The 24,781-nt window shown below is 42.6% G+C and overlaps 3 protein-coding genes across 3 annotated transcripts in view; 2 read left to right on the top strand and 1 right to left on the bottom strand.

The window, feature by feature from the left end:
* sugp1 (SURP and G patch domain containing 1) overlaps positions 1 to 4,018 on the bottom strand; it is a 9,227-nt gene extending 5,209 nt beyond the window's left edge. Inside the window, exons 1-10 of the mRNA XM_013911527.1 lie at positions 3,954 to 4,018; positions 3,323 to 3,497; positions 3,071 to 3,171; positions 2,659 to 2,907; positions 2,378 to 2,501; positions 2,175 to 2,275; positions 1,144 to 1,267; positions 724 to 1,052; positions 330 to 436; positions 3 to 180 (exon numbers count right to left, since the gene is read on the bottom strand). Of these exons, the coding sequence (XP_013766981.1) occupies positions 3 to 180; positions 330 to 436; positions 724 to 1,052; positions 1,144 to 1,267; positions 2,175 to 2,275; positions 2,378 to 2,501; positions 2,659 to 2,907; positions 3,071 to 3,171; positions 3,323 to 3,497; positions 3,954 to 3,972 (1,507 nt within the window). The 5' untranslated portion in view covers positions 3,973 to 4,018. The remainder of the gene's footprint in view (positions 1 to 2; positions 181 to 329; positions 437 to 723; positions 1,053 to 1,143; positions 1,268 to 2,174; positions 2,276 to 2,377; positions 2,502 to 2,658; positions 2,908 to 3,070; positions 3,172 to 3,322; positions 3,498 to 3,953) is intronic.
* Positions 4,019 to 5,138: 1,120 nt separating this feature from the next.
* On the top strand, positions 5,139 to 11,896 carry rnf126 (ring finger protein 126). Its single transcript, XM_005721174.1, has 9 exons — positions 5,139 to 5,305; positions 6,083 to 6,141; positions 6,382 to 6,442; positions 6,834 to 7,072; positions 7,267 to 7,335; positions 7,417 to 7,486; positions 8,827 to 8,920; positions 9,252 to 9,367; positions 10,470 to 11,896. Exons 1-9 carry the CDS (start codon positions 5,231 to 5,233, stop codon positions 10,620 to 10,622), a joined length of 936 nt encoding a protein of 311 aa, XP_005721231.1. The 5' UTR covers positions 5,139 to 5,230; the 3' UTR covers positions 10,623 to 11,896.
* A 3,934-nt stretch (positions 11,897 to 15,830) lies between these two features.
* The window catches only part of LOC102196755 (potassium/sodium hyperpolarization-activated cyclic nucleotide-gated channel 2), a 31,429-nt gene continuing 22,478 nt past the window's right edge, over positions 15,831 to 24,781 (top strand). The window contains exons 1-3 of the mRNA XM_005721173.1: positions 15,831 to 17,031; positions 19,983 to 20,406; positions 23,310 to 23,471. Of these exons, the coding sequence (XP_005721230.1) occupies positions 15,860 to 17,031; positions 19,983 to 20,406; positions 23,310 to 23,471 (1,758 nt within the window). The 5' untranslated portion in view covers positions 15,831 to 15,859. The remainder of the gene's footprint in view (positions 17,032 to 19,982; positions 20,407 to 23,309; positions 23,472 to 24,781) is intronic.

Here is a 24,781-nt window from a genome sequence, read left to right as displayed (position 1 = left end):
ACCGCGAGTCTTCTCCATTTCCATCTTTCGGAGCCGATGTTCCCAGGTCCCCGCTTGCTGGTCCACCTCTTCATCGCTGTCATACTCGTGCTGATGCTCTCTTATGGCCTTCTCCCACATCACTTGCATGTCTGCCATTGCACGCTTGTGCTTCATGATCATGTCATACATCTCTTGCATCTGCAAAAACCCCCAAAAACAACGCCTGCTCAGTTAGCAACACATATGTTGTTAAGAACTTCCAGGAAATTATAATCTTGTATGATCTGAAATAAATTTAAAAGACTAAAGCAACAACACTATGTATTCTTTTTTTAATACTTCCATACCTCTTGTTGTTCTTTCAATTGTCTCTTCTGGTCCTCAGATAATTCTGTCACTCCAACCAGACCAAGAGGTTTCCCTTTTTTATAACCCAGACCTCTCAGCTCCTGGGCTAAAACGGGGAATATCCATTAGTATGTATAATGCTAGCAATCTCAATTTCTCATTAATTGTCAAACTATCTTGCTGGGCTCAATGTTCAGATGACTTTATGAAATATGGCTATGAGCATTAGCATGCATAAGTTGGAAAATATTTAACAATATTTGTTGTCAGCTGCAAAACACATAATACCGTCTTATGAAAGAATTGCACAAGAAAAAGGTTTGGGGTTAAATTAATATTCATCCCCTACAAATAAACACATGAACAGTACTTGCACATTTGTAAAGTAAATACCAGAAAGTGATGGTGCGTTAGGGTCTGGAAGACTGTTCTCATGAGGAACAACAATGAGTGGAATAGGCAGGTCGACTTTGTCTTCTTCAGACCCCCATCTGCTCTTCCTCTTTCGTTTCACAGGTGGGGTTTCTGACTCCTTAAAGTGAAGTGCAGATGGTTGGCTCTGCTGTGGAGAGATTTCTGGTACTGGAAAAGCAGCTGGTGGCTTAACAGCTGTCCTGGAATCTCCTGTTAAATCTGCAGAGTTCTGAGAGTTTGCAGCACGATACTCCTTTACTTTCTCTTTGTAGAAACGGTGGGCTGGACTTTGTTCATCATATAAAAAACTGAAGGACAAAAGATTCATACAGTTCAGACGAACTATCAAAAAAGAAAATGTGAGACATGCAGGACACAGGAACAGATATGGCCACTTACCTGAAGGCTGGGTTGTCTCGGTTGCGCTCAGCAGCGATGGCTTCCACCTCTGGGCCACCCTCCGCCACAAACTTGGCCAGCTTCTCAGCCACCTGCTGGGTTTCCGCGTCCACTGGGGGGGAGACTTTAAGCAGCCTATTAGTACTGGGAGTCAATTCACACTCTACTACTGTACCGTACTCAACTGGCCCTCATACACCACCAGTCTAGAGCCAATAGGGGATAAGAAAAGGAAAAGGGAAGGAGGAGCAAGGGGGACAGGGGTGGTGAATGGGGAACTGTATGGATTTGAGGCGTTTACTGTAACAAATGAAGAATGAAGCCCTGAGAGACTCCAACAACATACAGTATGACTATAATTTAAAACTTACATCTGCATTCATTACACCGTTCAAGTCAAAGTCTAATACTGTATTTATTAAAGACTTATCCAAAAATAAATCAGTATAGCACAGTCATTGTGGCAGAAAACAGATTGAGAGTCTGAAAGCAAAATCTGCAACATATTAAGCACAGTTAAAAGCAAAGGCTAGCTGTGATGTGTTGGCATGAAGTTGGAAAAAGACCCAATCAGAAGCAGAAAGTGGGTGTTGAAAAGTGCAGATCCAGATCAGAACTTTAAAATACATGAATGGTTCAGCTGCTTTCTAAATATCTCAGTTTTAGATATGCTAGGAGTAGACATAGTAAAAGTTACACATTTAAAATAAAAAAATATTGGTGTAGATGGTAAGCTGCACTAACACTACTGAGAAATGTGAGCCTTCTGCTATGCAGTTTTCAAAACAGATCAAGTTATGATGAACTCCGTTGCAATAGTACATTAGTTACAGGCTTCTGTAGTCACGATATTAGCCATCACTATCGAGCTCTGAGTATCTCAGTAGTCAGATTATAATACCTGAAAATTGCAAGTGTATCTGAGAATGCGGTATCGGCATTCATTCCTGTGCAATAACAGTAACTCTTGAGAGGAAAGATTAAAGAAAAGAAGCAGAAAAGGAAGTGTGTGAAGTAAAAAGGCCATTTACCATTATCTGAGAGTTTCTCTGGTCTTTGCAAATCCTTTTTCCATTCTGCAATCTTTTTCTTGTAGTAGAGATATTCCACGCTGCTCTTATCATACAAAAAACTAAAAGACAAGGGCAAAAATTGTAAAACAGATATGTCTGAAAAAAACTTTCAGAGTAAAATAAGTCTTACTAAGTTAAGCGACAATGTCCTTCAAACTTACGAGAAAACAGGATTGTCCTTGTAGTCTTCCTTGGCCTTCTTCTCCAACTCAGGTCCCCCCTCGGCCACAAAAGAAGCCATCTTGTCGATAATGAGTCTGGTGTCTGAATCCTCTGGGGGAGAGACTTTAAGCACGCTATGAGTACATTTACTCAAAGGGCACAAATGACAAAATGCCAGTCACAAGGCAACTGTTCCACTGGAGTATGCAGAGGATGCACTGAAATGTCCAAGCCATGGAGGTGTCCCCTGACACAATGAAAAACACAGGCCAGGAATTACCTTTCATCTCTAAGAATTTGGAGTAATCGGCCTCTTCTTCCTCATCATCCCCATCTGGAGAGCAAAAGACACTTGGCCTCTGGCTGAGAATGGGATTCTTCTTGGACTGTGAGAAGCTCTTGAACTGATTTAGCATGCTGCTGACTCCAAGGCCAGGTCGCTGGCCAACGAAAATGCTCTTTTTCTGGAGCGCATTTCCTCCTGGTGATAAAGTTGGGGTTGATGGGGTCTTGGCATCATTGATGGAACCTAGAAAGAAAGGGAGACACTTCAGGAAAACCCTTCTACTAAATTCTATTATATTTAGATTCTAATTAATTAGGTTATGCATACTAATGCAAACTGTCCCATCTAAAGCTCTGCTAAATATCATTCAATATTTTGAGTAAGCTGTGCAGAATTGGGTACTAACCAGACACATGCGCCTTTTCCTTCTGCATCTTCATGAACTGCTGTAAGAAGCTCCCATCATTTGCGAACTTATTTGTGGAAGCCCCTTGGACACTGGTAGAACTACAGGGATAAAAGTGTAAAAAGGTATTTTTAAAAATATGTTTTCAAGTCTAAGGTCACTGCTGGCATCACAGAAAACATTCACGTGTACAAGTATCAGATTGTTGGTATTCAAACTGAATGTGGGCCATGATAGGATGTGTATAATTACCTTTCAGGCAGAGGCTTGCTAGTGGTTTGAACATTCATTTTTGCTTGCTCTGCCATTCTTTCTTCGATCTCTTTTTTCTTCTGAGCTATCAGTTTTTCTTGACGGAGAATAGTCATGTTCATTTTGCTTTTCTGTGGTTGGATGGGTCTGGACTTCCACCCTCCTCCTCCTCGACCTCAAATACATGACAAAATACAATGCATGTGACAACAAATCTAAACCTCTAACAAAAGACAGAGCCACCCTCTGAAACAACTAGCATATCAGGAAATCTGACACTTATTTTATAAACAGGCGAAGACTAGTGCTAGCCTTTTTTAAAAAAAAAAAAACACTCATTCGAGCAACAAAACAATTTTCAGTAGCTATGTGACGAACTCTGAACTGGGTTAAAGAGGCAGTTGTGTCTTTAAATATGATTATTAAAGACTGCAGTTAAAAGTGTGTATTTATTGAACTGTATTAATCTTATTTAAAACCTGATCCAGCTAACCCAACAGCTAGTTAACTTAGCTGGCGTTGTACACTGGTTCAAACAAGCTAAATTAGCTTGTGCGATTTAACGGATAAATTATCGACCTTAAAGTGCAGTTTGCACGTATTTGGTGTAAATCTCACTGTAAAGGTTTACCTGAATCGCCAGACTCCATGGTCGCAGCAGGAAGAAAAATGCACTTCTAAAGAAGACGAGCAGGGACGACACAAAAGGCCTGCAGTAGTTACGGTAGAAGCGGGGCGACTTCAGGCTGAATTTCCCCACTAAACTTCCGGTTTCCACTCACCAGAATAAAAGCATAATTTTTACCTCGAGCCTTAACCGCATTTAGGTTGCCGGTTCGAGCCCCGGCTTGGACAGTATCGGTTGTTGTGTCCTTGGGCAAGACACTTGACCCGTTTCCTACTGGTGGTGGTCAGAGGGCCCGGTGGCACCAGTGTTCGGCAGCCTCGCCTCTGTCAGTGCGCCCCAGGGTGGCTGTGGCTACAATGTAGCTTGCCATCACCAGTGTGTGTGAATGGGTGGATGACTGGATGTGTAAAGCGCCTTAGGGACTAGTAAAGCGCTATACAAATACAGGCCATTTACCATAAATAGGTATAGAATAATTAAATAAAACCATGCTTTCTTAAATTCCGAATCTTAAACAAGGTATATAATTATCCTTCATCTTCAAACCCCTAAAGGAAAACAAAGAAATAAACAAACAACAGCAACAACAAAACAACCTGTAGTAAGATTTTTTTTCTTCACATCTTCCTGCCCTATTGAAATTGTTTGGACTTGTAAAGAGGAGGGCTAGTGAATATATTGTTACCACAAGCTCTGACTATTGAGCTATCAGGCAGCAAGAAGATGGATGCAGTGAAGGAGGTCATGCCGAGGATTCGTGTGACAGAGGAGTAGGCAGTAGTCGAAAGAAGAATAAAAATACAGTAATTATAGTCCAATACTTTAATCATTTATTAATTGTTATCATTCAGCTTCTTTTCAGGTTCATTTTTATTGTTTAAAATGGGTTAGTTCTCTTTCTTCTTTGCCTTCTTCCTCGTATTATTATAAAAATGATCAGGTTTAAAACGTTCTGAAAAGGTAGTACAATATACAGATAGACAAAACACTTTGTCTTATAGCCATACCAATGTAGGTCAAAAATGCACCAATAGGGCCTCCTCAAATTTGACAAAACTGACAAAAAATAAAACTAAAGACTTGCTTCTATATTATATATTCGTTTAGTTCGTTTTATGGTAAGATAGAAGAAATTATAATTTGGAGGTAAATACACCGGAAGTCATTTCCTGCCTGTCGTGTCAGGTGCGCGTTAGTTTCCGTTTCCTGTTGCAAGAGCCGTTGCTGTTGTCCCTTGCTGCTACCCGTCCGTACTGTGCGAACTGCTCTCCTGCTCAGAAATGGCTGAAGCTCCCCCACGGCCCTGCCGGTTTTTTTGTCACCGGTGTTCAGCAGAGATTAGTCCGCGTTTACCGGTAAGGGCCGTAGAGACACCTTTTGTCCGCGTGAAGGATGATGAGTAATATCCGACCTTGTCTTTTTTTATGTGGGTTTGGCACTCAAAGAGTCTCTCGACTCATTTGCTGCTGTTTAGCTGCGCTAGTTCGGCTAGCGCTGTAGTAAAGGACGGGGTGGTAGTCAGGTGTCACTAATCAGGCTGGCGGATACGCTTGGGTTGAGATGTCGTGTTTTACCCTTATTATATCGAACGTCACTAAATGACAACCAGGTAGAGCTGACGTTAAGGGCTAGACAAGTTCAGCCGCGGTAGCCTTTTGACATTAACGGGCAAGCTAACGGAAGACCGCGGGCTCACTTTCGATTTAGGGGACTTGTTCTTTTTTTTACTCAGGAGACACCGCTTAGCGGGGAATGCTTTCCAGTAAAGACTGTTGTTGGCTGATTGTAGTTGTTAAATCATTACAAAGTCACTCTCTGTCGGCTCTGCTGTTGTGGCATCAACCAACCTCCCAGCACTGTTGTCAAAGCCTTTCACATGAAGCTTCTTGAATGTTGCAGTAACAGTTTCTCTTTAGTCAGTCTGCTGCTCAGCTGTGTGACACAGTGCCCTTTAAATGTAGGAAACTTCTGAAGCCCTGCTCAATAAAGTTGCACTCCATAAACGCTCCTAAAGACAATTAAAAAAATAAAATTATATATATGGGTTGCAGAAGTATATAATGTTGGCGTTCGACCTAATAAAGAGACAACTGTGTTTGTGTCAGGGATTCAAATTTACATTTTCATTGTAGGACTACACGTGTCCACGCTGTGAATCTGGTTTTATTGAGGAACTGCCTGAAGAAAGAAGGTAAGGAGGATCAATCTGAAGAAGTCCACTGAAACAAAGTTTAGCTCTTCATCACACTCTCTTTGAACATTTAGTGAATGAATCAGAACATCAGTGCAAAATATGAGCCACCAGTAAATCTTGACCATAGGCAGAAGGGACTTGTGTACTGATGCTCTGATGATAAATCGGTGTATCGCTACTTAGTTTAATATTTCAGTACATTTCTACCTCTTAACGTTTCACTTTCTGTTTATGCAGTGCTGAAAATGGGTCTGCCTCTACTTCCTCTTCCAGTGATCAGTTCCGCCCAGTCTTGGAGGTAAGTGTGACGTGATAAATCAGCTGGTTCTGAAATTTTTTTTTTTAACACCTTACACCAGGGGTGTCAAACTCAAATACACAGTGGGCCAAAATTCAAAACTGGAACAAAGTGGCGGGCTAACATTAATATTTATTGAAAAAAAAAATCTTCCTCCAGATATAAAAATGAATCTTTTCTTATGGATTCAAATAAGTTTTGCTGGAAAACTGAATATGGAACAAGCAAAGCTTAATACTAAACAATATATATATATTAGCTGTATAATACCAGTAGGCCAGCTCTAATAGTAATTTGGTATGGCTTCGCGGGCCAAATTTGGCCCACGGGCCAGAGTTTGACACCTATGCCCTACACTATATTTTGACATTGTCTCTGTCTCTACCACTAGAACATGGATCACCAGCACTTATTCACATTTCCCCCGGGTTATGGTCCGTTCGCCCTTGGGATTTTTGATGAAAACTTTGACCTTCGGTTGCGGCTACCCACAGAGGACAACCGAGAGACGGAAAACAGGAGAGAGCGGGAAATGGCATCGCGGCAAAGATACGGTGCACGGCAACCACGGGGTCGGCATGTTCCTCGGCGACAGGGTACGCGACACGAAGGAGTGCCCACATTAGAGGGGTGAGACATTTTCAGCAGTAGAGCGTAACTGAGAAGAAGTGACAGGGGAAACAGCTTGGCTTGTTACTGTGTTATGTGCAAATATTATATGTCACATGTTATGGTAACAGTATTAATCCCACTGTTTCTCAGTTTGAACCCTGTTGCTTGTTGTAAGTAGTTTGTTTTTGTGATGTTTCTTTTTTCCTGACTAGAATTATCCAGCAGCTAGTAAATGGAATTATAGCACCTACAGCCATGCCAAATATTGGGATGGGACCTTGGTAAGTTTAAGAATGTATGATAGACACATTGCTTACTTATTTCAGGAGACTTTTTACTTTAACATCCTTCTTAATTTGCAGGGGTATGCTACATTCCAATCCAATGGACTATGCCTGGGGTGCCAATGGGCTCGATGCTATCATTACGCAGGTATGTACAATGTTTTTCTTTCACATGAAAATAGAGATAAACTGAAACAGAATTTTATACTTGGCTTTCGAGTCCAACAAATCTATTCAACAGAGTTGCAGGAATACTGTGATCTAGTGAATACAAGACCTGGGCCCTGGATTTCAGAGTGGGGTTATTTTAGCAAGTTTAGCACTTAAAAATACACTGAAACAATCTAAAAGTGTTGAGCACAACATTTGGAACCTCCCTCTGGTGTTTCAGGAAGTCTCACTAACGTACACAGAGAGGCTTCAGAGATTTGACCTTGAAGGCTTTCAAATTTGGATCACTAGCTAAAATGTAAATCTGCATCGGCTGATTTTTTTGAACAAACAAAAATTACTCTGTGGGAGATGGGAGGGGGGGCTGACTACAACGAAGAACGAGGACCTAGGAGGGAAAAAAAACTCCCAGCATTTTTTTTTTCTATCGGCTGGCACTGGATATGAAACATCAGGACATAACCGCATGGTTAACACGTAACACACCAGCATGCCCCTAAATGTCTTTGCAGAAGTCCAAAACAGACATTATTGTAATGTTATTAAGGTGAAGTCCAAAGACAAAGCTCTAGGCTAACTGGCTCAGAATGTATCTGTGACTTGAACATAATTTAGTGAAATGTGCAGCTTGGTTTTTAATTCATGGTGTTTAATGTGACAGAGGACAGGATAAGAACACAGAGGCGCATGGAGGCAAAATAAAAGAGCCACCACAACAAACACAGAAATGGTAGAAATTACACCAGTGTTGTAGCTTAAGGAAATGGCAAAGCACAATGCAGGCCTGAAGTTAGGGTCACAAGCAGTATCCCCCTGGAATTGTATAAAACCTTCAGTCTAAAGAAGCATCTTCTGCAGCCCAGCATCACTTCTAACCTTCCTGCAACTTTCACGTCCAGGTCACGTTCCTGACCTGATATGCTGCCTTCAGGCTTGGACACTGTGGACTCATTCACTGAAACTTGTGGTTTGGTCCCTGGGTCATAGCTTTCATTGACCCGGTTCCCATCAATATTAATGATCCTCAACACGAGGGTCTGGTCAGAACAGGAATTTCAAGGTTCACTCTAAAAATAGCAGTGACAGTGGGAGTGGAGTCGAAAAAAAAGGAGAAGGTCCAAATTAAGATTTTTCTTTAAATTTTTCTTTTTTTTGTGTCTAGAGTCAAAGAATGCACGTTTGCAACTGCCTAATGAAGCACCGGTGATCAGGCATATAGAAATATGAAGAGAAGTTTCCTTTGATTTGATCGGCCTTGTTGTCATTCTGATTTGGTCACAGCTGGTCATTGTGAGCCTGTCTGTTTTTCATTTGTAGTTATTAAACCAGTTTGAAAACACGGGTCCCCCTCCTGCAGACAGAGAGAGGATAAAGAATTTACCCACGATTTCCATCACAGAGGAGCACGTCAGTAAGTCCTCTTCTCATTTTTCAGTGTGGTTCTTTGTACATTTCACTGCAACCTGCTCAGCTATGCACTCTACTTAAAAACAAATAAATAAAACATCTGTGTAGACAGTTCTACTGATTCAACAACAGTATGTGTTTTTTTTGTTTTTTTTTTTTAATAATGAGAAAACAGCCTTTGAAAAGTGTCTCTTTTTTGGGACATTTGGCTTTGTCACAATTGCTCAACACTACCTAAACTCAAATAAACTATATCAGCGTGATCTCAGTTTTCCCTGGGGCTGATGTGTGTGTGTGAGCACAGACAGATGGTGTGTCGTTTGCTGTTTGCACAGGTGCTGGTTTAGAGTGTCCCGTGTGCAAAGAAGACTACAGTGTTGACGAGAGTGTAAGGCAGCTACCCTGCAATCATTTGTTTCACAATGACTGTATAGTACCGTGGCTGGAACAGGTATGTATATTTAATGGATGATGCAAACAGAACTATAGAGCTGATTGAAACATTAATTGTGTTATTTCATTGATATCAACCACCTGCTACATGCAGTGCTTGTTCAATTCAATTCAATTTTATTTATACAGTGCTAAATCACAACAACGTTCACCTCAAGGCGCTTTATATAGTAAGGTAGACCCTACAATAATACATACAGAGAAAAACCCAACAATTATATGACCCCCTATGAGCAAACACTTTGGCGACAGTGGGAAGGAAAAACTCCTTTTTAACAAGAAGAAAGCCCCAGCAGAATCAGGCTCAGGGAGGGGCGGGGCCATCTGCTGCGACCGGTTGGGGTGAGAGAAGGAAGACAGGATAAAGACATGCTGTGGAAGAGAGACAGAGATTAATAACAAGCACGATTCAGTGCAGAGAGGTCTATTAACACATAGTGAGTTAGAAAGATGACTGAAGAATAAATACTCAGTGCATCATGCAGATTTCCCCAGCAGCCTATTGCAGCATAACTAAGGGAGGATTCAGGGTCATCTGGTCCAGCCCTAACTATATGCTTTAGCAAAAAGGAAAGTTTTAAACCTAATCTTAAAAGTAGAGATAGTTTCTGTTTCCCGCATCCAAGCTGGAAGCTGGTTCCATAGAAGAGGGGCCTAAAAACTGAAGGCTCTCTTTTGCATGTTCTGAGTAAGGCAGTTTGACTGAGTTTGTGGGATGGCCAGACTACACTGGCTAAATAAATGTTTGCATCAAAGGTCATTTATGGAGTTAAAAAAAGATTTCCCAACCCAATAGCGTCGTCTATTTTTACGTTTTTGGAGTGGCTCTTTGTGGCACACTCAGTTTACTTATTGCTGTCACGCCTAATGTAGGCATTTTCATTGATTACAGTGGAAGCATACACCCAGTGAAGAGTCTGCATTATGTCTACAGTGTAGCCACAAGGCTGTTGTCTGGAACCAGGCTTCTTTCAGTTGTTTAAATTCAATTCAATTGTCCATTTTACTGAATTATTAAGATTGTGGGTGAGAATAAAACTGCTGTGTCCATGTATTAAAGCTGATCACAGTGATAACTTCCTATGCCCCGTCTCTTACAGCATGATACGTGTCCTGTGTGCAGGAAGAGTCTTAGTGGACAAAACACAGCCACAGACCCGCCGGGGTTATCGAGAATGAACTTCTCCCCCTCTTCCTCCTCCTCTTCCTCCCCAAGCTCACCTAGCAATGAAAATGCTGCCAGCAACTCCTAGATTTTCACTGTTTCACAAGAGAAAACATCACACCCTTCTTAGACCCAGCAGCTCCTCTCTGCAGCTGAAACCAGGACATTTTTCTGTCTCAGGTGAACGGGACAGTGAGACGAGGTAAACTCAAATTTTAGGATTTTTTGTTTTGTTTTGTTGTTTTTCTCCCTCCTTCTGTGCTGAACGGATATTGGGACCAGCTCCCGCTGCTACTGTTACAGAATGTTTGAGGAGGTGGGAGTCAGAAAAGATGGAGAATATGATGAGGATAATAATAACAGTCCACTTATGAGTGGGATTCTTACAAGACCCGGAGCAGAATTGAAGCCAGATTGGACTGCTTTTTGATGAAAACATGTCCTTGCAGCAGTGCTTGGACACATTTTATATTTAAAAGACAAGATGCTCTTTTTTTTTAAAAACATTGCCTGTGGTGGTGGTGGAGTCCGTAGATGTGTAGAATGAGAATTCCTTTTTGAACTGCGAGCCACTGTACAGCGAATGGATCAAACTAAGACCTTGCGGGAAGGAGACTGAGAGTGTGCATCTGATTTTTATTTATTTGCACAGTTTTGTTTTTTTTTTGTTTTTTTTTTTAGGGTTTTCTTTTTTTTTGGCACAAAATCTCATGTTGGGATGTGAATGTGAGTCAACTGCTGAACAAAAACAAGCAACATTTCAACCTTTTGCATTGAATAAATCTTTGAAGATGTGTTTTCTTTTTATTAATTTATTTTTTTAGAGTTTGATTCAGTGTATTTGGTGCATCTTGGTAAGTTGAACATTGTTACAACTTAGGAGGGGATATGTAGTGAAAATGTTCACAACTGTGTGTTTATTGGACCCCTGCAAAGTAAAAAAAGAAAAGGCAAACAGGCATGGGATCATCTTACCTCTGTGGAACTGGCCAAATGTGTTTCACGAAAACAAGTGTTTATTATTTTATTTACTGAATTTTTGTACAGTCACAATAAAGTGATTGAAAACAAATTTAAAGGTTTTTGCTGACGTTGTACAGAAATATGACAGCTGTCAAAGTTACTCTGAGGTTCAACTTTACAGTATACGTTAAACTATAGGTTTAGGGGAAAAAAGGATGTTAAAAAATGTAAATTCCCTCATTCCCTTTTTCCGGATGAAGTGTTTTGAGGTTTGATTTCTTTAATGGGTCATAACAAATGTTAATGTGTTTTCTCACCATGTGAGATTTGAAACTTTTGGATAAAACAATGTCTTACATATGTCTTGAACCTTTATTTTGATCATGTAGTAAAGTGATGGTTGTAAATCAGCGTCTTGTTTGCTGCAGCAATGCTCGTTTTCAGCCACGTCCCGTATCTGACCTTATATGTGATTGTTATACAACACTGAATCAGTGTAGATGATGTGTGGCTTAATAGAAACAAAAACTTGATATGATGATGCAACAAATTTTATACTATAATATTTCACTCTCTGTATTACGGCACAAGTCAAAGCCTTTCAGTTATGATAAACAACCAAAGGACACTTTATAAGGTACACCTTCTTAGGGCTGCCTTAATAATTTGTGGTTCAAGAATCCAGCTTGAGATGATATGAGTTTTGTGACATGATGCGTTGTCCTGCTGGAAGCAGCCATCAGAAGATGGTACACTGGTGATAAAGGAAAAGGACATGGTCAGCAACAATATTGTTTTGGTTTTTTTGTTTTTTTTAAAAGAAGCCCTTTTGGTACAGGAGGTCCAGATTGTTCCAAGAAAATATCCCCCACAGCAGACTGAAGCAGAATGAATCCATGATTTCATGTTGTTTTCACCAAATTCTGACTAATATCTGGATGTTGCAGCAGAAATCGAGATTTGGCAGACCAGGAATCACTTTGTCAATCTTCATTTTACCAATTTTGTTGAGCATATGTGAATTTAAGCTTCCTCCTCTTAGCTCACAGGAGTGACACCCAGTGTGGTCTTCTGTGGCTGTAGCCTTTCTGTCTCAAGGTTTGACGTGTGATACCCTGGTTTTAACAAGTGGTTATTTGAGTGTGGCAGGATGTGGTCTGCTGTTCAGCTGCAGGGAATGGATGGGGCAGTGCCAGGGAAGGCTGGCTAGCACAGGTGGTGCCCATGTTCTAATCGTGCGTCCACCATTTAGCACCTTGGATAGCACCTTGGGACCCAGAGAGCAGAGTATGAGTAGCTGGGAAAACAAGCTGAGGGAGCTGACAGCATCAAAGAGCAAGCATTTAATAGAACACTAGAAATCATCCACCAACCCATCTTTATTATTACATTGAGTTACTGTGGCCTTCCTATTAGTTCAAAGCATTCTGGCTATTTTCCTCTGACATCACCCAGAAAACTAATGCTCACTGGATATTTTCTCTTTTTCGGGCCATTCTCTGTAAACCCAGGATATGTTTGTGTGAGAACATCTCAGCAGATCAGCAGTTTCTGAAATACTCAGACCAGTCCATCTGGCACTAACAACCATGCCACATTCAGAGATACTTAAATCACCTTTCTCCATTCTGATGCAGGTCGTCCTGACCACGTCTACATGACTAAACGCACTCAGTTGCTGCTATGTGATTGGCTGATTAGATATTTATGTTAAGGAAATAAGTACCTAATGAAGTAGCTGATGAGTGTATTTATACATATCATGAATGACCGTGAAGGCAAAATTAAGAGCACGAAGATGACTCTGATAGATCATTTACAACATTACAAGTTCATTTGAGGCCTGGTGTTCATAAAACCTAAATCTGCACTGATAAAACCTTCAAGCCTTGAACTACTTCCCTGAAAGGAACATGCCATTCTTGGATTTCTGTCAATGTGTGAAAAAGACATCAGACGTTCCCATTGAATTAAGCAGCCCTTAATAATCAGGTGGCGTCTGAGTCACTGCAGCGCCCTGTGAGGTTTTCAGATTCAAGTAAATGAATATAAGATTGCTAAAGGACTCCAAGTTGTTGGTACAAAGTAATGAGGTGCCAGCACGTCAACGCAATTACAGAAAGCTTTTGGTGACTTATTTACACAAGCTCGACAGAACTGCTGTAGTGGAGAAATGTTGTATCACTAAGCCTTAGAACTTTTGGGAAGAGTTACAGATCATGTGATTTCTCTTTAGTTTTTAGAGTTCTTACCTTATGGGCCACACAAATAAGGCCATCGCTTAGTCTTCCCAATATGGGCTAACACATGTGGTTTGATTAATGGATCAACCTTTATAGCATGTGCGTTCTGCTCTTGTGTTCACCAACATGTTTCTGGGCCACTCACATTACCTACCTACTTGTTGAGAGTTTCTTTTCTGCTACCTACATTAATTTTCCTGCCTCCCTTTGGTCTGGAATTAGCTGGAAACCATTTGAGAATGTCAGACCACTACATCACCACTACCAGGAAATTAAACCAAACCTGAATGCTGCTGCACATTTTTGACTAATAATGCAAGGGGAAGACGGCAGAAAGAGGGAGACAGAGAGAAAGACGACATTGGGGGGGGCAGAGATGACTTCTGAGCACTGATAGTAAAAGATAAGAAATTTCTGAGATGTTGGAGATCAGATCTGCTAAGTGGGATTAGTTACTGTATATTCTTGTGTAAATGCCAGATTCTGTGAAGCACCACAACCATTTTTTTTAAATATATGTGGCCGAAATTGCACCCAACCAAAACTAGAACAAAGAAAAGAGGCTAGCTACTATCTCTCCTCTGGTGGCAGAACACTCGATTATCGTGGCCTAAATCTGTAGAGATGAAGCTATACCTCTGTGGCTTTGGCTGGTGTTACATGTGGGTTCAGACTATCTGCTAGTCTGGAACGTGGTGATGCCAGTGGATATTTACTTGTTCACTATGTGGAAGCAGCTGGTGTTGTGCTCATACTTTGCAGGTGAAACCACAACACAGTCGTTGCAGTACATGACATCTGCTGTGTATTCTTGCCGACCTTTGTCATAGGTAGTCTCTGCCAGATTATGCAGTAGCTGACTCCACTTCTGAGTGTTAAGTTGTTCTGTTTTTGTGGGTCAGGTGTTGGAGAAGGACAGGAATAATTGATTATTCCTTGGTATTTCCTTTTCATATAAGAGTAAGCATTTAAAAACAACAACAACAAAAAAAAGGCCAAATGTGGACAGCACCAGAACAGAAGTTTTTGTTTCATGAGCTGTATACTTGGCAGTGGTTAGCACCTCACAGCTAAAAAGTCCTGGGTTGGAATCCAGCTTGTATCCAGAGACTTTCTGTGTGGAGTTCCCCCCATGTCTGCGTGGGTTCTCTCTGGGTACCCCGGCTTCCTCCCACAATCCAAAGACAATCAGTCAGTGGGGTTAGGTTAATTGGTGATTCTAAATAGGTGTGAAAATTGAATGTGAATGGTTGTCTTCTCTCTGTGTTAGCCCTGTGACAGACTAGTGACCTGTCCAGGGTGTAGCCTGCCTCTTGCTCTATGGCAGAAGAGAATGATGGATTGTATGCTTTGAATGTAAGAAACTTTATACTGGACCCATTCATATTTTGGATATTTTTTACTAGACTCAAATGCGTAGCAATAAATAAGTTGAATGAATAAGAAGAAAAAGCTTTTAGGACAAAAATCAATATTGTGAGTTTCAGCATGTCCCCTCGGGATCTTCAATGCACTTTGTTTTTGTAGAGAAATGAGTCCAGACTGTAGATCTGTTGCTGGTTTTGAACATGTGCCATGGATAACATTTGAGAGCTTTGCCAGAATCATAAAATGAATTATGACCACTAGAGGGTGCTAAACACCAGCTAAGGCACCAACATGCTTTAAGGAAGATTGACATTGTCAACGTCTTACAGAACACATGAATTAATTTCAGTTTGCATTGACGTTCAGGGAAAAACATTCAGTAATTGGCAGCATGTCAGGTATTTTCTTTTTCTTTTTTTTTTTAGATTTAAACATGACGCTTAATTCATGTTTAAGGTAATGACTGAGAGGCCTCAGCTGGATGCAGGCTGAACTGAATTTAGAAGAGCACAGGCTAATGGTGTAATGACATTTGACGCAAAGAACCCAATTAATTTGATGCTTAATCATTTCTGACACAATGACTAGTGAAAATATAAGTGCAGTAGTTTGCAAATAAGTCACGTCCACCCCTCCCTCTCTCCTTTCTCTCTCCCCCCATCTCTCCCTCTCTCTCCCCCTTCTTCTCCTCTCCATCCTCGCTCTATCTCTGATTGGCTTTCTTCAAAGATAATTGGAGGCAAAATTTGATATGCTCAATGTCATGGACAGGAATGAGGTTTCGCCGGCGTCTGCTGCCACCATGAAAAAGAAGGCGGAGGGCGGCACTGGATGCAGCCACATCAGCGCAGCCAAGGCTGTCTCATCCAAATGCACGCGGAGCAACAGCGGGCAGAACTGTCTGGACCCTGGCTCTCCCGGGGCAGCGAGCGCTAACCTGTCCGGTGTGCCCAGCAACGTCGTGATGGACGAGACTGAGGACGGAGAAGAGGAGTCCAAGTTTCAGCATCCGCGGTTGCGCCGAGCTGGGGGGAGCGGCAGCGGCGGAGGCGGAGGAGGAGGCGGCAGTATCAGGATGAAGAACTTTACGCCAGGAGGGGGAGCCTCGTCCTTGGCTTCCAGGAGAAACTCCAACAAGGAACCCTGCCTTACGCACACAGAGGACGCTCCTGCCGCCCCACGGCCCACTGCTGCCTCCAGAGCTACCGAGACACCCTCTCCGGGCGATGCTGCCCAACGCGGCGAGACCTGCAGAGCTTCTGGGGTGGAGGCGTCGGAATCAGCGGTCGCGGTAGAGGTTTTAAACGCGACAGCGGGTGATGGTTGCAACGGCGTCGCTCCAATTTCCAGCATGAAATGCAACAAAAACGGAGAATGCAGGAGGGACTCGGGTACCGGGAGCCTGCGCTCAATAATCTCCAAGACGGAGAAGCAGACCGGGGGATCGGGGAGAGCCGAGGACGGGGGGAGCGCCAAGCGAGGAGCCTGTAACTCGACCACCGCCAGCATGGACGGCTCGATCACGCCAGGCGGGTCCCTGACCGGGGGGCACGGAGGAGAAAGCGCAAACCCCGTGTCCAGCGGAGTCCCCGAGAAAAAGGACTCCAAGGTGTCCTTCTCTAACGCACCAAGCCGGAAAGCCTCGTCCTCGCTACACGGCCCGGCTCAGACTCAGACCCAGCAGCCGAGGAACTCTGTCACTTTCCAGAAGCCGGAGGATGGCCCGGCAATTGTGCCCGCCGAAGATGCAGAACCTCGGGGAAGCCAAGCCAGCTTCATGCAGCGGCAGTTTAGCAGTATGCTGCAGCCTGGAGTTAACAAATTCTCCTTGCGCATGTATGGTAGTCAAAAAGCAGTGGAGAGAGAGCAGGAGAGGGTAAAATCAGCTGGAAATTGGATTATCCACCCTTACAGCGATTTCAGGTAAGAGCTGTGGGTGCGATTGGTTACATGAGGGGCTCGCAAGGGTCCTCATTGTCATGTACAACTTACTTTGCAGTGAGTAGCCTAACCACTGGGACTCCTTGGAAACACATGCATTTATTGTTCGGGGCTGCCAGCTGCTGGTTTTTCATGCCGTCCCTTATGATTGAATCCGCAGAGATTTAAAACGATGCATTGCATCGGACCGCCTGTAATCCCCCCGCCAAACAACCTGTTGTCAGGCAAACCGACTTTAGCGAAGAGTGTCCTTTCAAGGTTGTAAACAAACCCATTGTAGTCCACACTATAGCATGTCTTGGGTGCTCAACAAGCTAGGCCTGCTAATATACCTCGACTTTTCGTTGCAGTGCGATCTCATTTAGCAAAGGGGACAGCGCTCTGAAGCTGCCTTCATTTAAAATGCCATTATTTCTTTGAGGATCCGGATAAGGTGTGCAGTGTAGGCTCTACCACAAAAGCTTGCTGACAGGATGTATATGTATGTGTGTGTGTGTGTGTGTGTGTGTGTGTGTGTGTGAGTGTGTGTGCCTGCGTGTGTATGTGATGCACTCAGTAATGGAATGTCACCTTGAGCCAAGTGTGCGGAAACCTCAAGCATGCTCACTGGAGACATATCCGCCTGTAAGACTCCCCGGATTGTGCATTATAATGACGGATGCGCTCTTTTGTATTGCGGCTCAAACGCCGATGACCCAGCTGGACATCCAGCAGCTATTTTGTCATTCAAATATTTTGGAGGAAGCACCAGAGAAGAGGGCTCCTCGTGATTGAGGCTTGCCTTTCAGCGTTTTATTATAAACGTATGAGTCGCCTGATTGAATTTGGGTCAAAAAACCAGCAGGTTTGACTCTGGGGCTGGATGGGTTGGTTTCAGCACCACAGGGAGTGGACAGCTCCCATCTCATTTGGAGTCGGCTCGCGCGTGTGAGCGCTACGTTTAGACCCCCATCACTCATCATCCACGCTTGGCCCTTTCGTATCACGTAACACCGTGTCAGGACACCAAGCATGAGACATAACTTCAGCAGCAGAGATGCAATTTGACGACAGGCCACTTTGTAGACCTTTGTTTAGCTCGCAGACTCCCACTCTGCGAGAAGCTAGCGGCCTCCCCTGATACTTATGCTAATCAATGCATCTTAAAGCAACAAAGTTGCTTCAAATATCATCATCGGGGCGGTTATTGTTGTTGTCGTGTGGTGGGGGAGTCAGTTCCTGTTGCATAAGTCGCAGTGTAATGACTCAGCGCTGCACCTGTCCTGCAGAGCTTCCTGTGACGGGATCAAACCTCAACACTTTGCTCTCTGTCCCATTTACCAGCCTGTCACATCAGCACTGGCAGTAAGTAAGCGAGACTGTCGTCCTCTTGATATCAATACCGTAATATTGTTGAGAGTTTCGTATAAACGAGCCCTCATTTTCTGTTGTTGGGGCCCAGGAGAGCTCAAAAACACATTTAACACAATCTATGCGTGACAAGAGAATACAATCATGGATTTAAACAGATCATTCAGAATTTAGAAATAAAAAATAATAAAAATAGTGAGAAAATCCCTCTGTTTGCAGTCTCTCAGACTCCAGATGTAAAACCTGAGAGAAAACAATCGATATTTACTTGCTGATCTTAATAATAGGCTACTTCCTATGCAGCACTTCCTCACTCAAATCCTAAATGCATGCATCTGTGTTATTAAATTAAAGTAAATCAAAAACATGAAACATTTCCTTGTTTGTTGCTGGTCGCAAATTCAGCTTATATTCATACATATCCGGTTTTAATGAGGTCTGAACAACAGAAAGAAATTAAAAAGGAATTTTCTGGTCATTTATATTCCCTAAATACTGATTTTTAAACATGCAGATGTATAAGTGTTGGCAGGACCCTAAACAATGAAGACGGTCCTGCCAAATGCAACATTAACAGATTACATCCTTCTCTTTCCACCCAGTCTATGTCCTTTCTTGTCCACAGTCTTGTTACCTACCGTATTGACTACTGCAATTCTCTTTTGGATGGTCTCCCCCCCAAAATCCCTCCATAAGCTTCAACTGGTTCAGAACTGCTGCTCGCATTATCACCAGAACCCCCTCCTACCAGCACATCACCCCTGTTCTTCAGGAACTTCTTCTGCTAACCTTCTCTAACCTTCTCTGCTCCCAGGCTGTGGAACTCTCTACCCCCAGATATAAGAAACATTGGTTTTCTCCCCCAGTTTAAATCTCAACTCAAAACCCATCTGTTCAAATCTGCATATTCACTGTGAACCCACTGTTTGTTAATTTTATCTTATGCTTTTGTTTTATTGTTCTTCATTGTCTTTGTTCTATTATGTGTTTTTATCTATTGTACAGTGTCCTTGGGTGTCTTGAAAGGTGCTTCATAAATAAAATGTATTATTATTATTATTAAGAGGCAAAGCCAAAATAAAACCCAGTGGTTCAGAAACGAAGATGAAAAGGTCTTCCATGATTTAACCCATCATTTAAACATTTGCATTTCAATTTTTGAGTTATTATAGGAAAAGCAGTTCTGCTACATGTCCTTACTCACACAAACAGTGATAATCATTAGATTCCTTTTGCTTTGTTACAAAAATCTAAAATGTGTAAAGAAATCGGTTTAATGCTGATTATAATTCACGTCAGTATCGGAAAAAGTAAGTATCTTCCCCCCCCCATTATTCTCTGCATGCTCATGCTGGTAAAAAATACCACTTTGGCTGCACTTTGTTTACACTTTTCCATTTGGAGCCAGGCAGTCTCTTGTGCCTATTGCGTTTCCACAGCAAATCCCTCTTCTCATCTGACTCTATTTTTGTCTTTTCTTCCCCTTTCCCCTCTTTTTCCCTCCTGTACTCTGTGCACACACCCATCTAAAATGCACTGTCACGCACACACATCCACTTCCACTTCACACACACGCCTGATAGGTTCTACTGGGATTTTACAATGCTGCTTTTCATGGTGGGCAATCTGATCATCATCCCCGTGGGCATCACCTTCTTCAAGGACGAGACCACGACGCCCTGGATCATCTTCAACGTGGTGTCCGATACCTTCTTCCTCATGGACCTTGTGCTTAATTTTCGCACTGGAATCATCATCGAGGACAACTCAGACATCATTTTGGACCCTAAAACCATTAAGAAGAAGTACTTAAAAACTTGGTTCATTGTAGACTTTATCTCCTCCATCCCAGTGGATTACATATTCCTTATAGTAGAGAAGGGGATCGACTCAGAGGTGTACAAGACTGCTCGGGCCCTGAGGATCGTCCGCTTTACCAAGATCCTGAGTCTCCTGAGGCTGTTGAGGCTCTCCAGATTAATACGCTACATCCACCAATGGGAAGAGGTAAGGGCACACATTTCATAGCTGTCCATGAGCTAAAACATTATCTCAAAACTCACAGCTACACAAGAAGAAACCCCTAGCTTAGTCTGTGAGAAAAGGTCAGTGATTTTCCTCCAATATGCTGATGTTGGCTCATGGCCAAACCAACAATCTGCTTCTCTGGCCTGCTCTCCTTCACCTGGAGGCCCAGGATCAGTGTTCTCACCTGCCACCTGGTGAGAAAAATATAATGTCTGCAGGATGTTTGCGCGCTAACAAAGTTTGCATTCTAATTACTGTTATTGTAACACCATCCTCCTAACCTTCTGTCTCCATCTGACCTGGCAGTCCCACAGGTGGCACTTAATAAGCAACCTATTACCAGGGCAAACATAGTTAATCAATTAAGAGACCGGAGGAAGAGCAGGTGAAGTAGAGACAGCGATTATCATAAGCAGCACTAGGGGGGCTATCGACTGTGATTATGTGACTAATTATTCATTTAAAGTGATTAGAGTTAGGTGAGATGGCAGGTCTGCACAGACCTGACTGGTAGACTCTGCATGTGAGGATGGGTGCTGTTGCTAGGATGCTTCTTGAAGACAAAACCCAAAGCACCAGTCCTGAACTTCCTGGCCACTCAGCTATTATTTACTCCACGAGAGGGATACACCTTTGTGGGCCCCTGCCCCAGCCCCTCACCAGACTCTCCTCCTCTGCTTTAAGAGGAATAGCCTGGGAGACAGGAGGTCCAACAGTGTCATAAGATCGCTCTACTTTTTATTTATGCGAGTATTGGCAGCCTGGTGCTGGCATTTTGCAGTAGTGAGCAGCACAGTGGGGCTTGGTTGCTCACTTGACCTTTGGATAATTGGATTTCTGAAGATATTATGTGATATGCACATAGAGTGGTGCATGATGGGAAGTAATACTTGCACGTGCGAAGAATAAGAGCGGCGATGTAGTGGAGAGCGAAACACTGGCACATGCGGGAGATGCCCATTTCAAATGCCTGTTTCCGTTATTGTTAACTATAACAGTTTATTTTGAAAATCCAAGAGTTGAAGCTGTGAGCTGTTTTTAGTTCCTGTAACGTTCTCGGTGCTGTCCGCGGTTCTGAACACCTCAGTGAGCCAGCACAACATGACCGTGTAAGTCGGCTTTCTGTCATCCATCCTCCTTGCAAAAATGATGACCAACTGCTCTATTTTGTGAGTCGCTGATTGATAAAAAGTGACAGTGAAAACCTCATAAAGGTTAAAGCTGCATTTAGAAAGATCAGCACATGTGATTCATGTCCAGTCTCATTCCTCATCACTCCAGTCATAGAGTATCACTTCTCCCTCAGTTGCACTGAGTAAGAAATGACCCATTTCCTGTTCCTTCATAGTAGACTAATCAGACCATTCTACGTGTTTTATAATGAAACGTACTGTCACTCCTGCACATTAAGATCTCATACCTATTATTAGTGCTTTTAAGCAGCTATTAGATGCTAAGCAGCATCACAGTTTTGATTCTTGAGGTCAGGCAAGTGATAGATGATTGGCCTAAGTGACTGTCCAGTGATGGAGGATGATTGATGTGCGAGACGACACAGACTATCAGTTGTTAAGGCTCATGATGGTCCCTGTCCATCACGCTGTGTGCATGTGATGGCACGTCTGTCTCCGCTGTTAGTGTATCTTTTGTGCCCGCCGGCTTGCGTGAGTGTTTTGTATATGTGACTGGGCCCCATGCGTGCTGGCGCCTCAGATTGATGTCACATATCTCGGTGTAACGAATGCGCTGCTCGCTCCTGCTGTGTTTGGTTTGAAACTGATGGGAAGCTGTCTCCCCTACTCATTGATTAAACTTGGTGGAATCCAAAGAAGAGTGTGAAGCTGAGCAGGAAGGCAGCTTCCCAATAGGAAATGAATTTATAGTAGATTCTTAGCAGAGGGGCAGTTGACATGGTCAAGATTGAGGTTCAAAAGTGGACACGGTTACTGATACACACACACACACAACACACACACAAGAAGACAAACTGGCCGGGGTTATGAATACCAACATGGAGAATGAAGAGGCTGCAGAACAAAAGGAAGCTGTGTTGACTCTGTGACACAGAGTGAAAGAAGACACACAGAATAAAGACACGGCGAGGAGGAGGTTAATAAGGTACAGTGGGATGAATCAGACACTAACAACTGTGGACAGAAAACAAAGGGAGAAAGTGAAAACAAATAAAAAAGGAAGTAGCACAAAGGGTGGTGGGTCAGGTAATCAAATCTGCTCAGGACCATTCCTGAATGTGTGAAGTGACCAGGACGCATCCGCACGGCAGCCATAATAAGACCACATGATACACTGAAGCATCTTTTATGAAAAGAAAAAAGATCAAATTTGCTACTTATTGAGATTTTCCCTTGTGTGAAGATTTACATATAAAGGAAAAGCTTAATCGAAAACATGTTTAAAGTTTACTACAATTCACTTTGTATTAGCTGTATGTATCCTTCTGTTTTCAGCTTTTTTTTTTTTAACATCCACGATTTTAAAAATTAAAATTGTCATATATACGAACTGCCTGAAACAGCACGCTGGAATGATGTCCGATAGGCATTTTGTAGCCCATCTGGGCATTGTAGTTTCAACATTGCAGTCATTTGTTCAAGAGTGCAGCACTACCAAGTTTTTCTTTTACGAAGTCCTTATAAGTTCCCCTTTCCTTGTCCTCATGATGTTTTCCATTAAAATCAGAGTAAAGCAATTATGAATTGGAGGTAATTTCGACTGGTCGAAATGCAGGCGGCTGGAGAACACATAGCGCCGAAGTCTCATCAGATAAAACTTACGACACTGTCAAGAAAGCCATAATTACTGAGTTTATGTTCCAATATAATCTTACATATAAACTCCTCTCCTTGCCTTGCTGTCTCCAGATCTTTCATATGACCTATGACCTAGCCAGCGCGGTGATGCGGATCTTTAACCTGATCGGTATGATGCTGTTGTTGTGTCACTGGGATGGCTGCCTACAGTTCCTGGTCCCCATGCTGCAGGAGTTCCCATCGGACTGCTGGGTGTCCCTCAACAAGATGGAGGTACGTATGAGGGAATCATGACTAGGCACGTAGGACTGCACATATCAGACCAGAACTGGGCTTGCTTCTTGTAACCCGAGTGAACAAGAACTAACTGTGGTCACAAGGTATTGATCGAAGCGTCTCGCTGTCATCAGGAAATATTGGCAAAATCTCAGTCAATATTTTGTGACCATGATAAGCTCTTTCTTGTCTTTCACTGCGCAGGAAACCCCGGTGCTTTAGAAAGGTTATTTGGAGAAGGGAAGCCTCAAATTGGCCTCAGAGATTTTTAATACTTTAGAGAGGAACACCACCAATTTTCCACTTGTGTTTACAGGACCTTGCTAAATATGTTAAAGAAAGTTGCACAGTGCCCTTTGTCACTTCACAAAGCCGTGTGAAGTGTGATAAATGTCAAGTGATGGCACTTGAAGTTACCAGATATCATCTGTCGCCCACTCCTCAGCTCAAAGCTACATCAGGCTCCACCAGCATAACACAGCTGATTCTCCAGTGTGGGTAATATGGGCAGCAGGAAGGAGGCATGCAAGCAAAATGACAATATCTCTGTTGTGCTGCCTCAGTAGCTTGTTTTTATTGGTTAATCTTTTTAAATGATGTGAGCACAAAAAATATTAAGACATGAACATTAAACAGATCTTAATCGTGACCAAACTACTTTACAAATAACCGTGTATGATTCAATAATTTATAATATTAAAATTAATTAATATTACTGATACCAGGGCAGAAAATCATTATTAAGCTTAGTGATCACTGCTGTGTATGATTCAGGAGGAAAAGTGTGTTCGCCTTTCAAGAAAATCAAGGAAATTACTCATATCACAACCTTGTCATTGGCAGAAAACAGCTATAGCTTACCAACAAAGAGGCTGTTAAAAACAAACCTGTGAGATTTAAGTGCACCTCTACATCCCTCCGTGCCTCCTCTTCAGCACGGTGGGGCGATGACAGGAAAGATAAAAGGGGAAAATAGAGGGATGGGGGAAATATGGCCAGGCAGCTGGGCTCTTTGTTGCCATGTCTCTCTCAGAGAGATAAAAGCTGTTTGTTTATAGGTCTGTCTGTCAAACCAGCCTTTTACTGAGCAAGAGGAGACCACACCAAACCCAGACACGAGGCACAGGTCCAAATGGGGTTTTAAACAGATTGGGTCCTGCTCCCAGACACCGTCTGGGTCGGCCACGACGGCTTGTAAATTCAGATTTGAAGTATTTCCTGGATGAGAGGAGGGACTCTTGTTTTTAGTGCTGTACAAGAGTAATTCTGGTTGGAACAAGTTAATGGGATGATGAGGGTAAACATCC

The sequence above is a fragment of the Pundamilia nyererei genome, unplaced genomic scaffold (assembly GCF_000239375.1).
Source record: "Pundamilia nyererei isolate P.nyererei 1_Seehausen unplaced genomic scaffold, PunNye1.0 scaffold00004, whole genome shotgun sequence".
In the NCBI taxonomy this organism is placed as follows: domain Eukaryota; kingdom Metazoa; phylum Chordata; class Actinopteri; order Cichliformes; family Cichlidae; genus Pundamilia; species Pundamilia nyererei.
This window is presented reverse-complemented; position numbering and strand designations above follow the sequence as displayed.

Bases quoted from the DNA above. Each gene is read 5' to 3' on its own strand.
- rnf126 (XM_005721174.1), top strand. From the start codon at position 5,231: ATGGCTGAAGCTCCCCCACGGCCCTGCCGGTTTTTTTGTCACCGGTGT. The intron at 6,443-6,833 runs GTAAGTGTGACG...CTCTACCACTAG, and splicing joins AGTTCCGCCCAGTCTTGGAG to AACATGGATCACCAGCACTT. The intron at 8,921-9,251 runs GTAAGTCCTCTT...CTGTTTGCACAG, and splicing joins CATCACAGAGGAGCACGTCA to GTGCTGGTTTAGAGTGTCCC.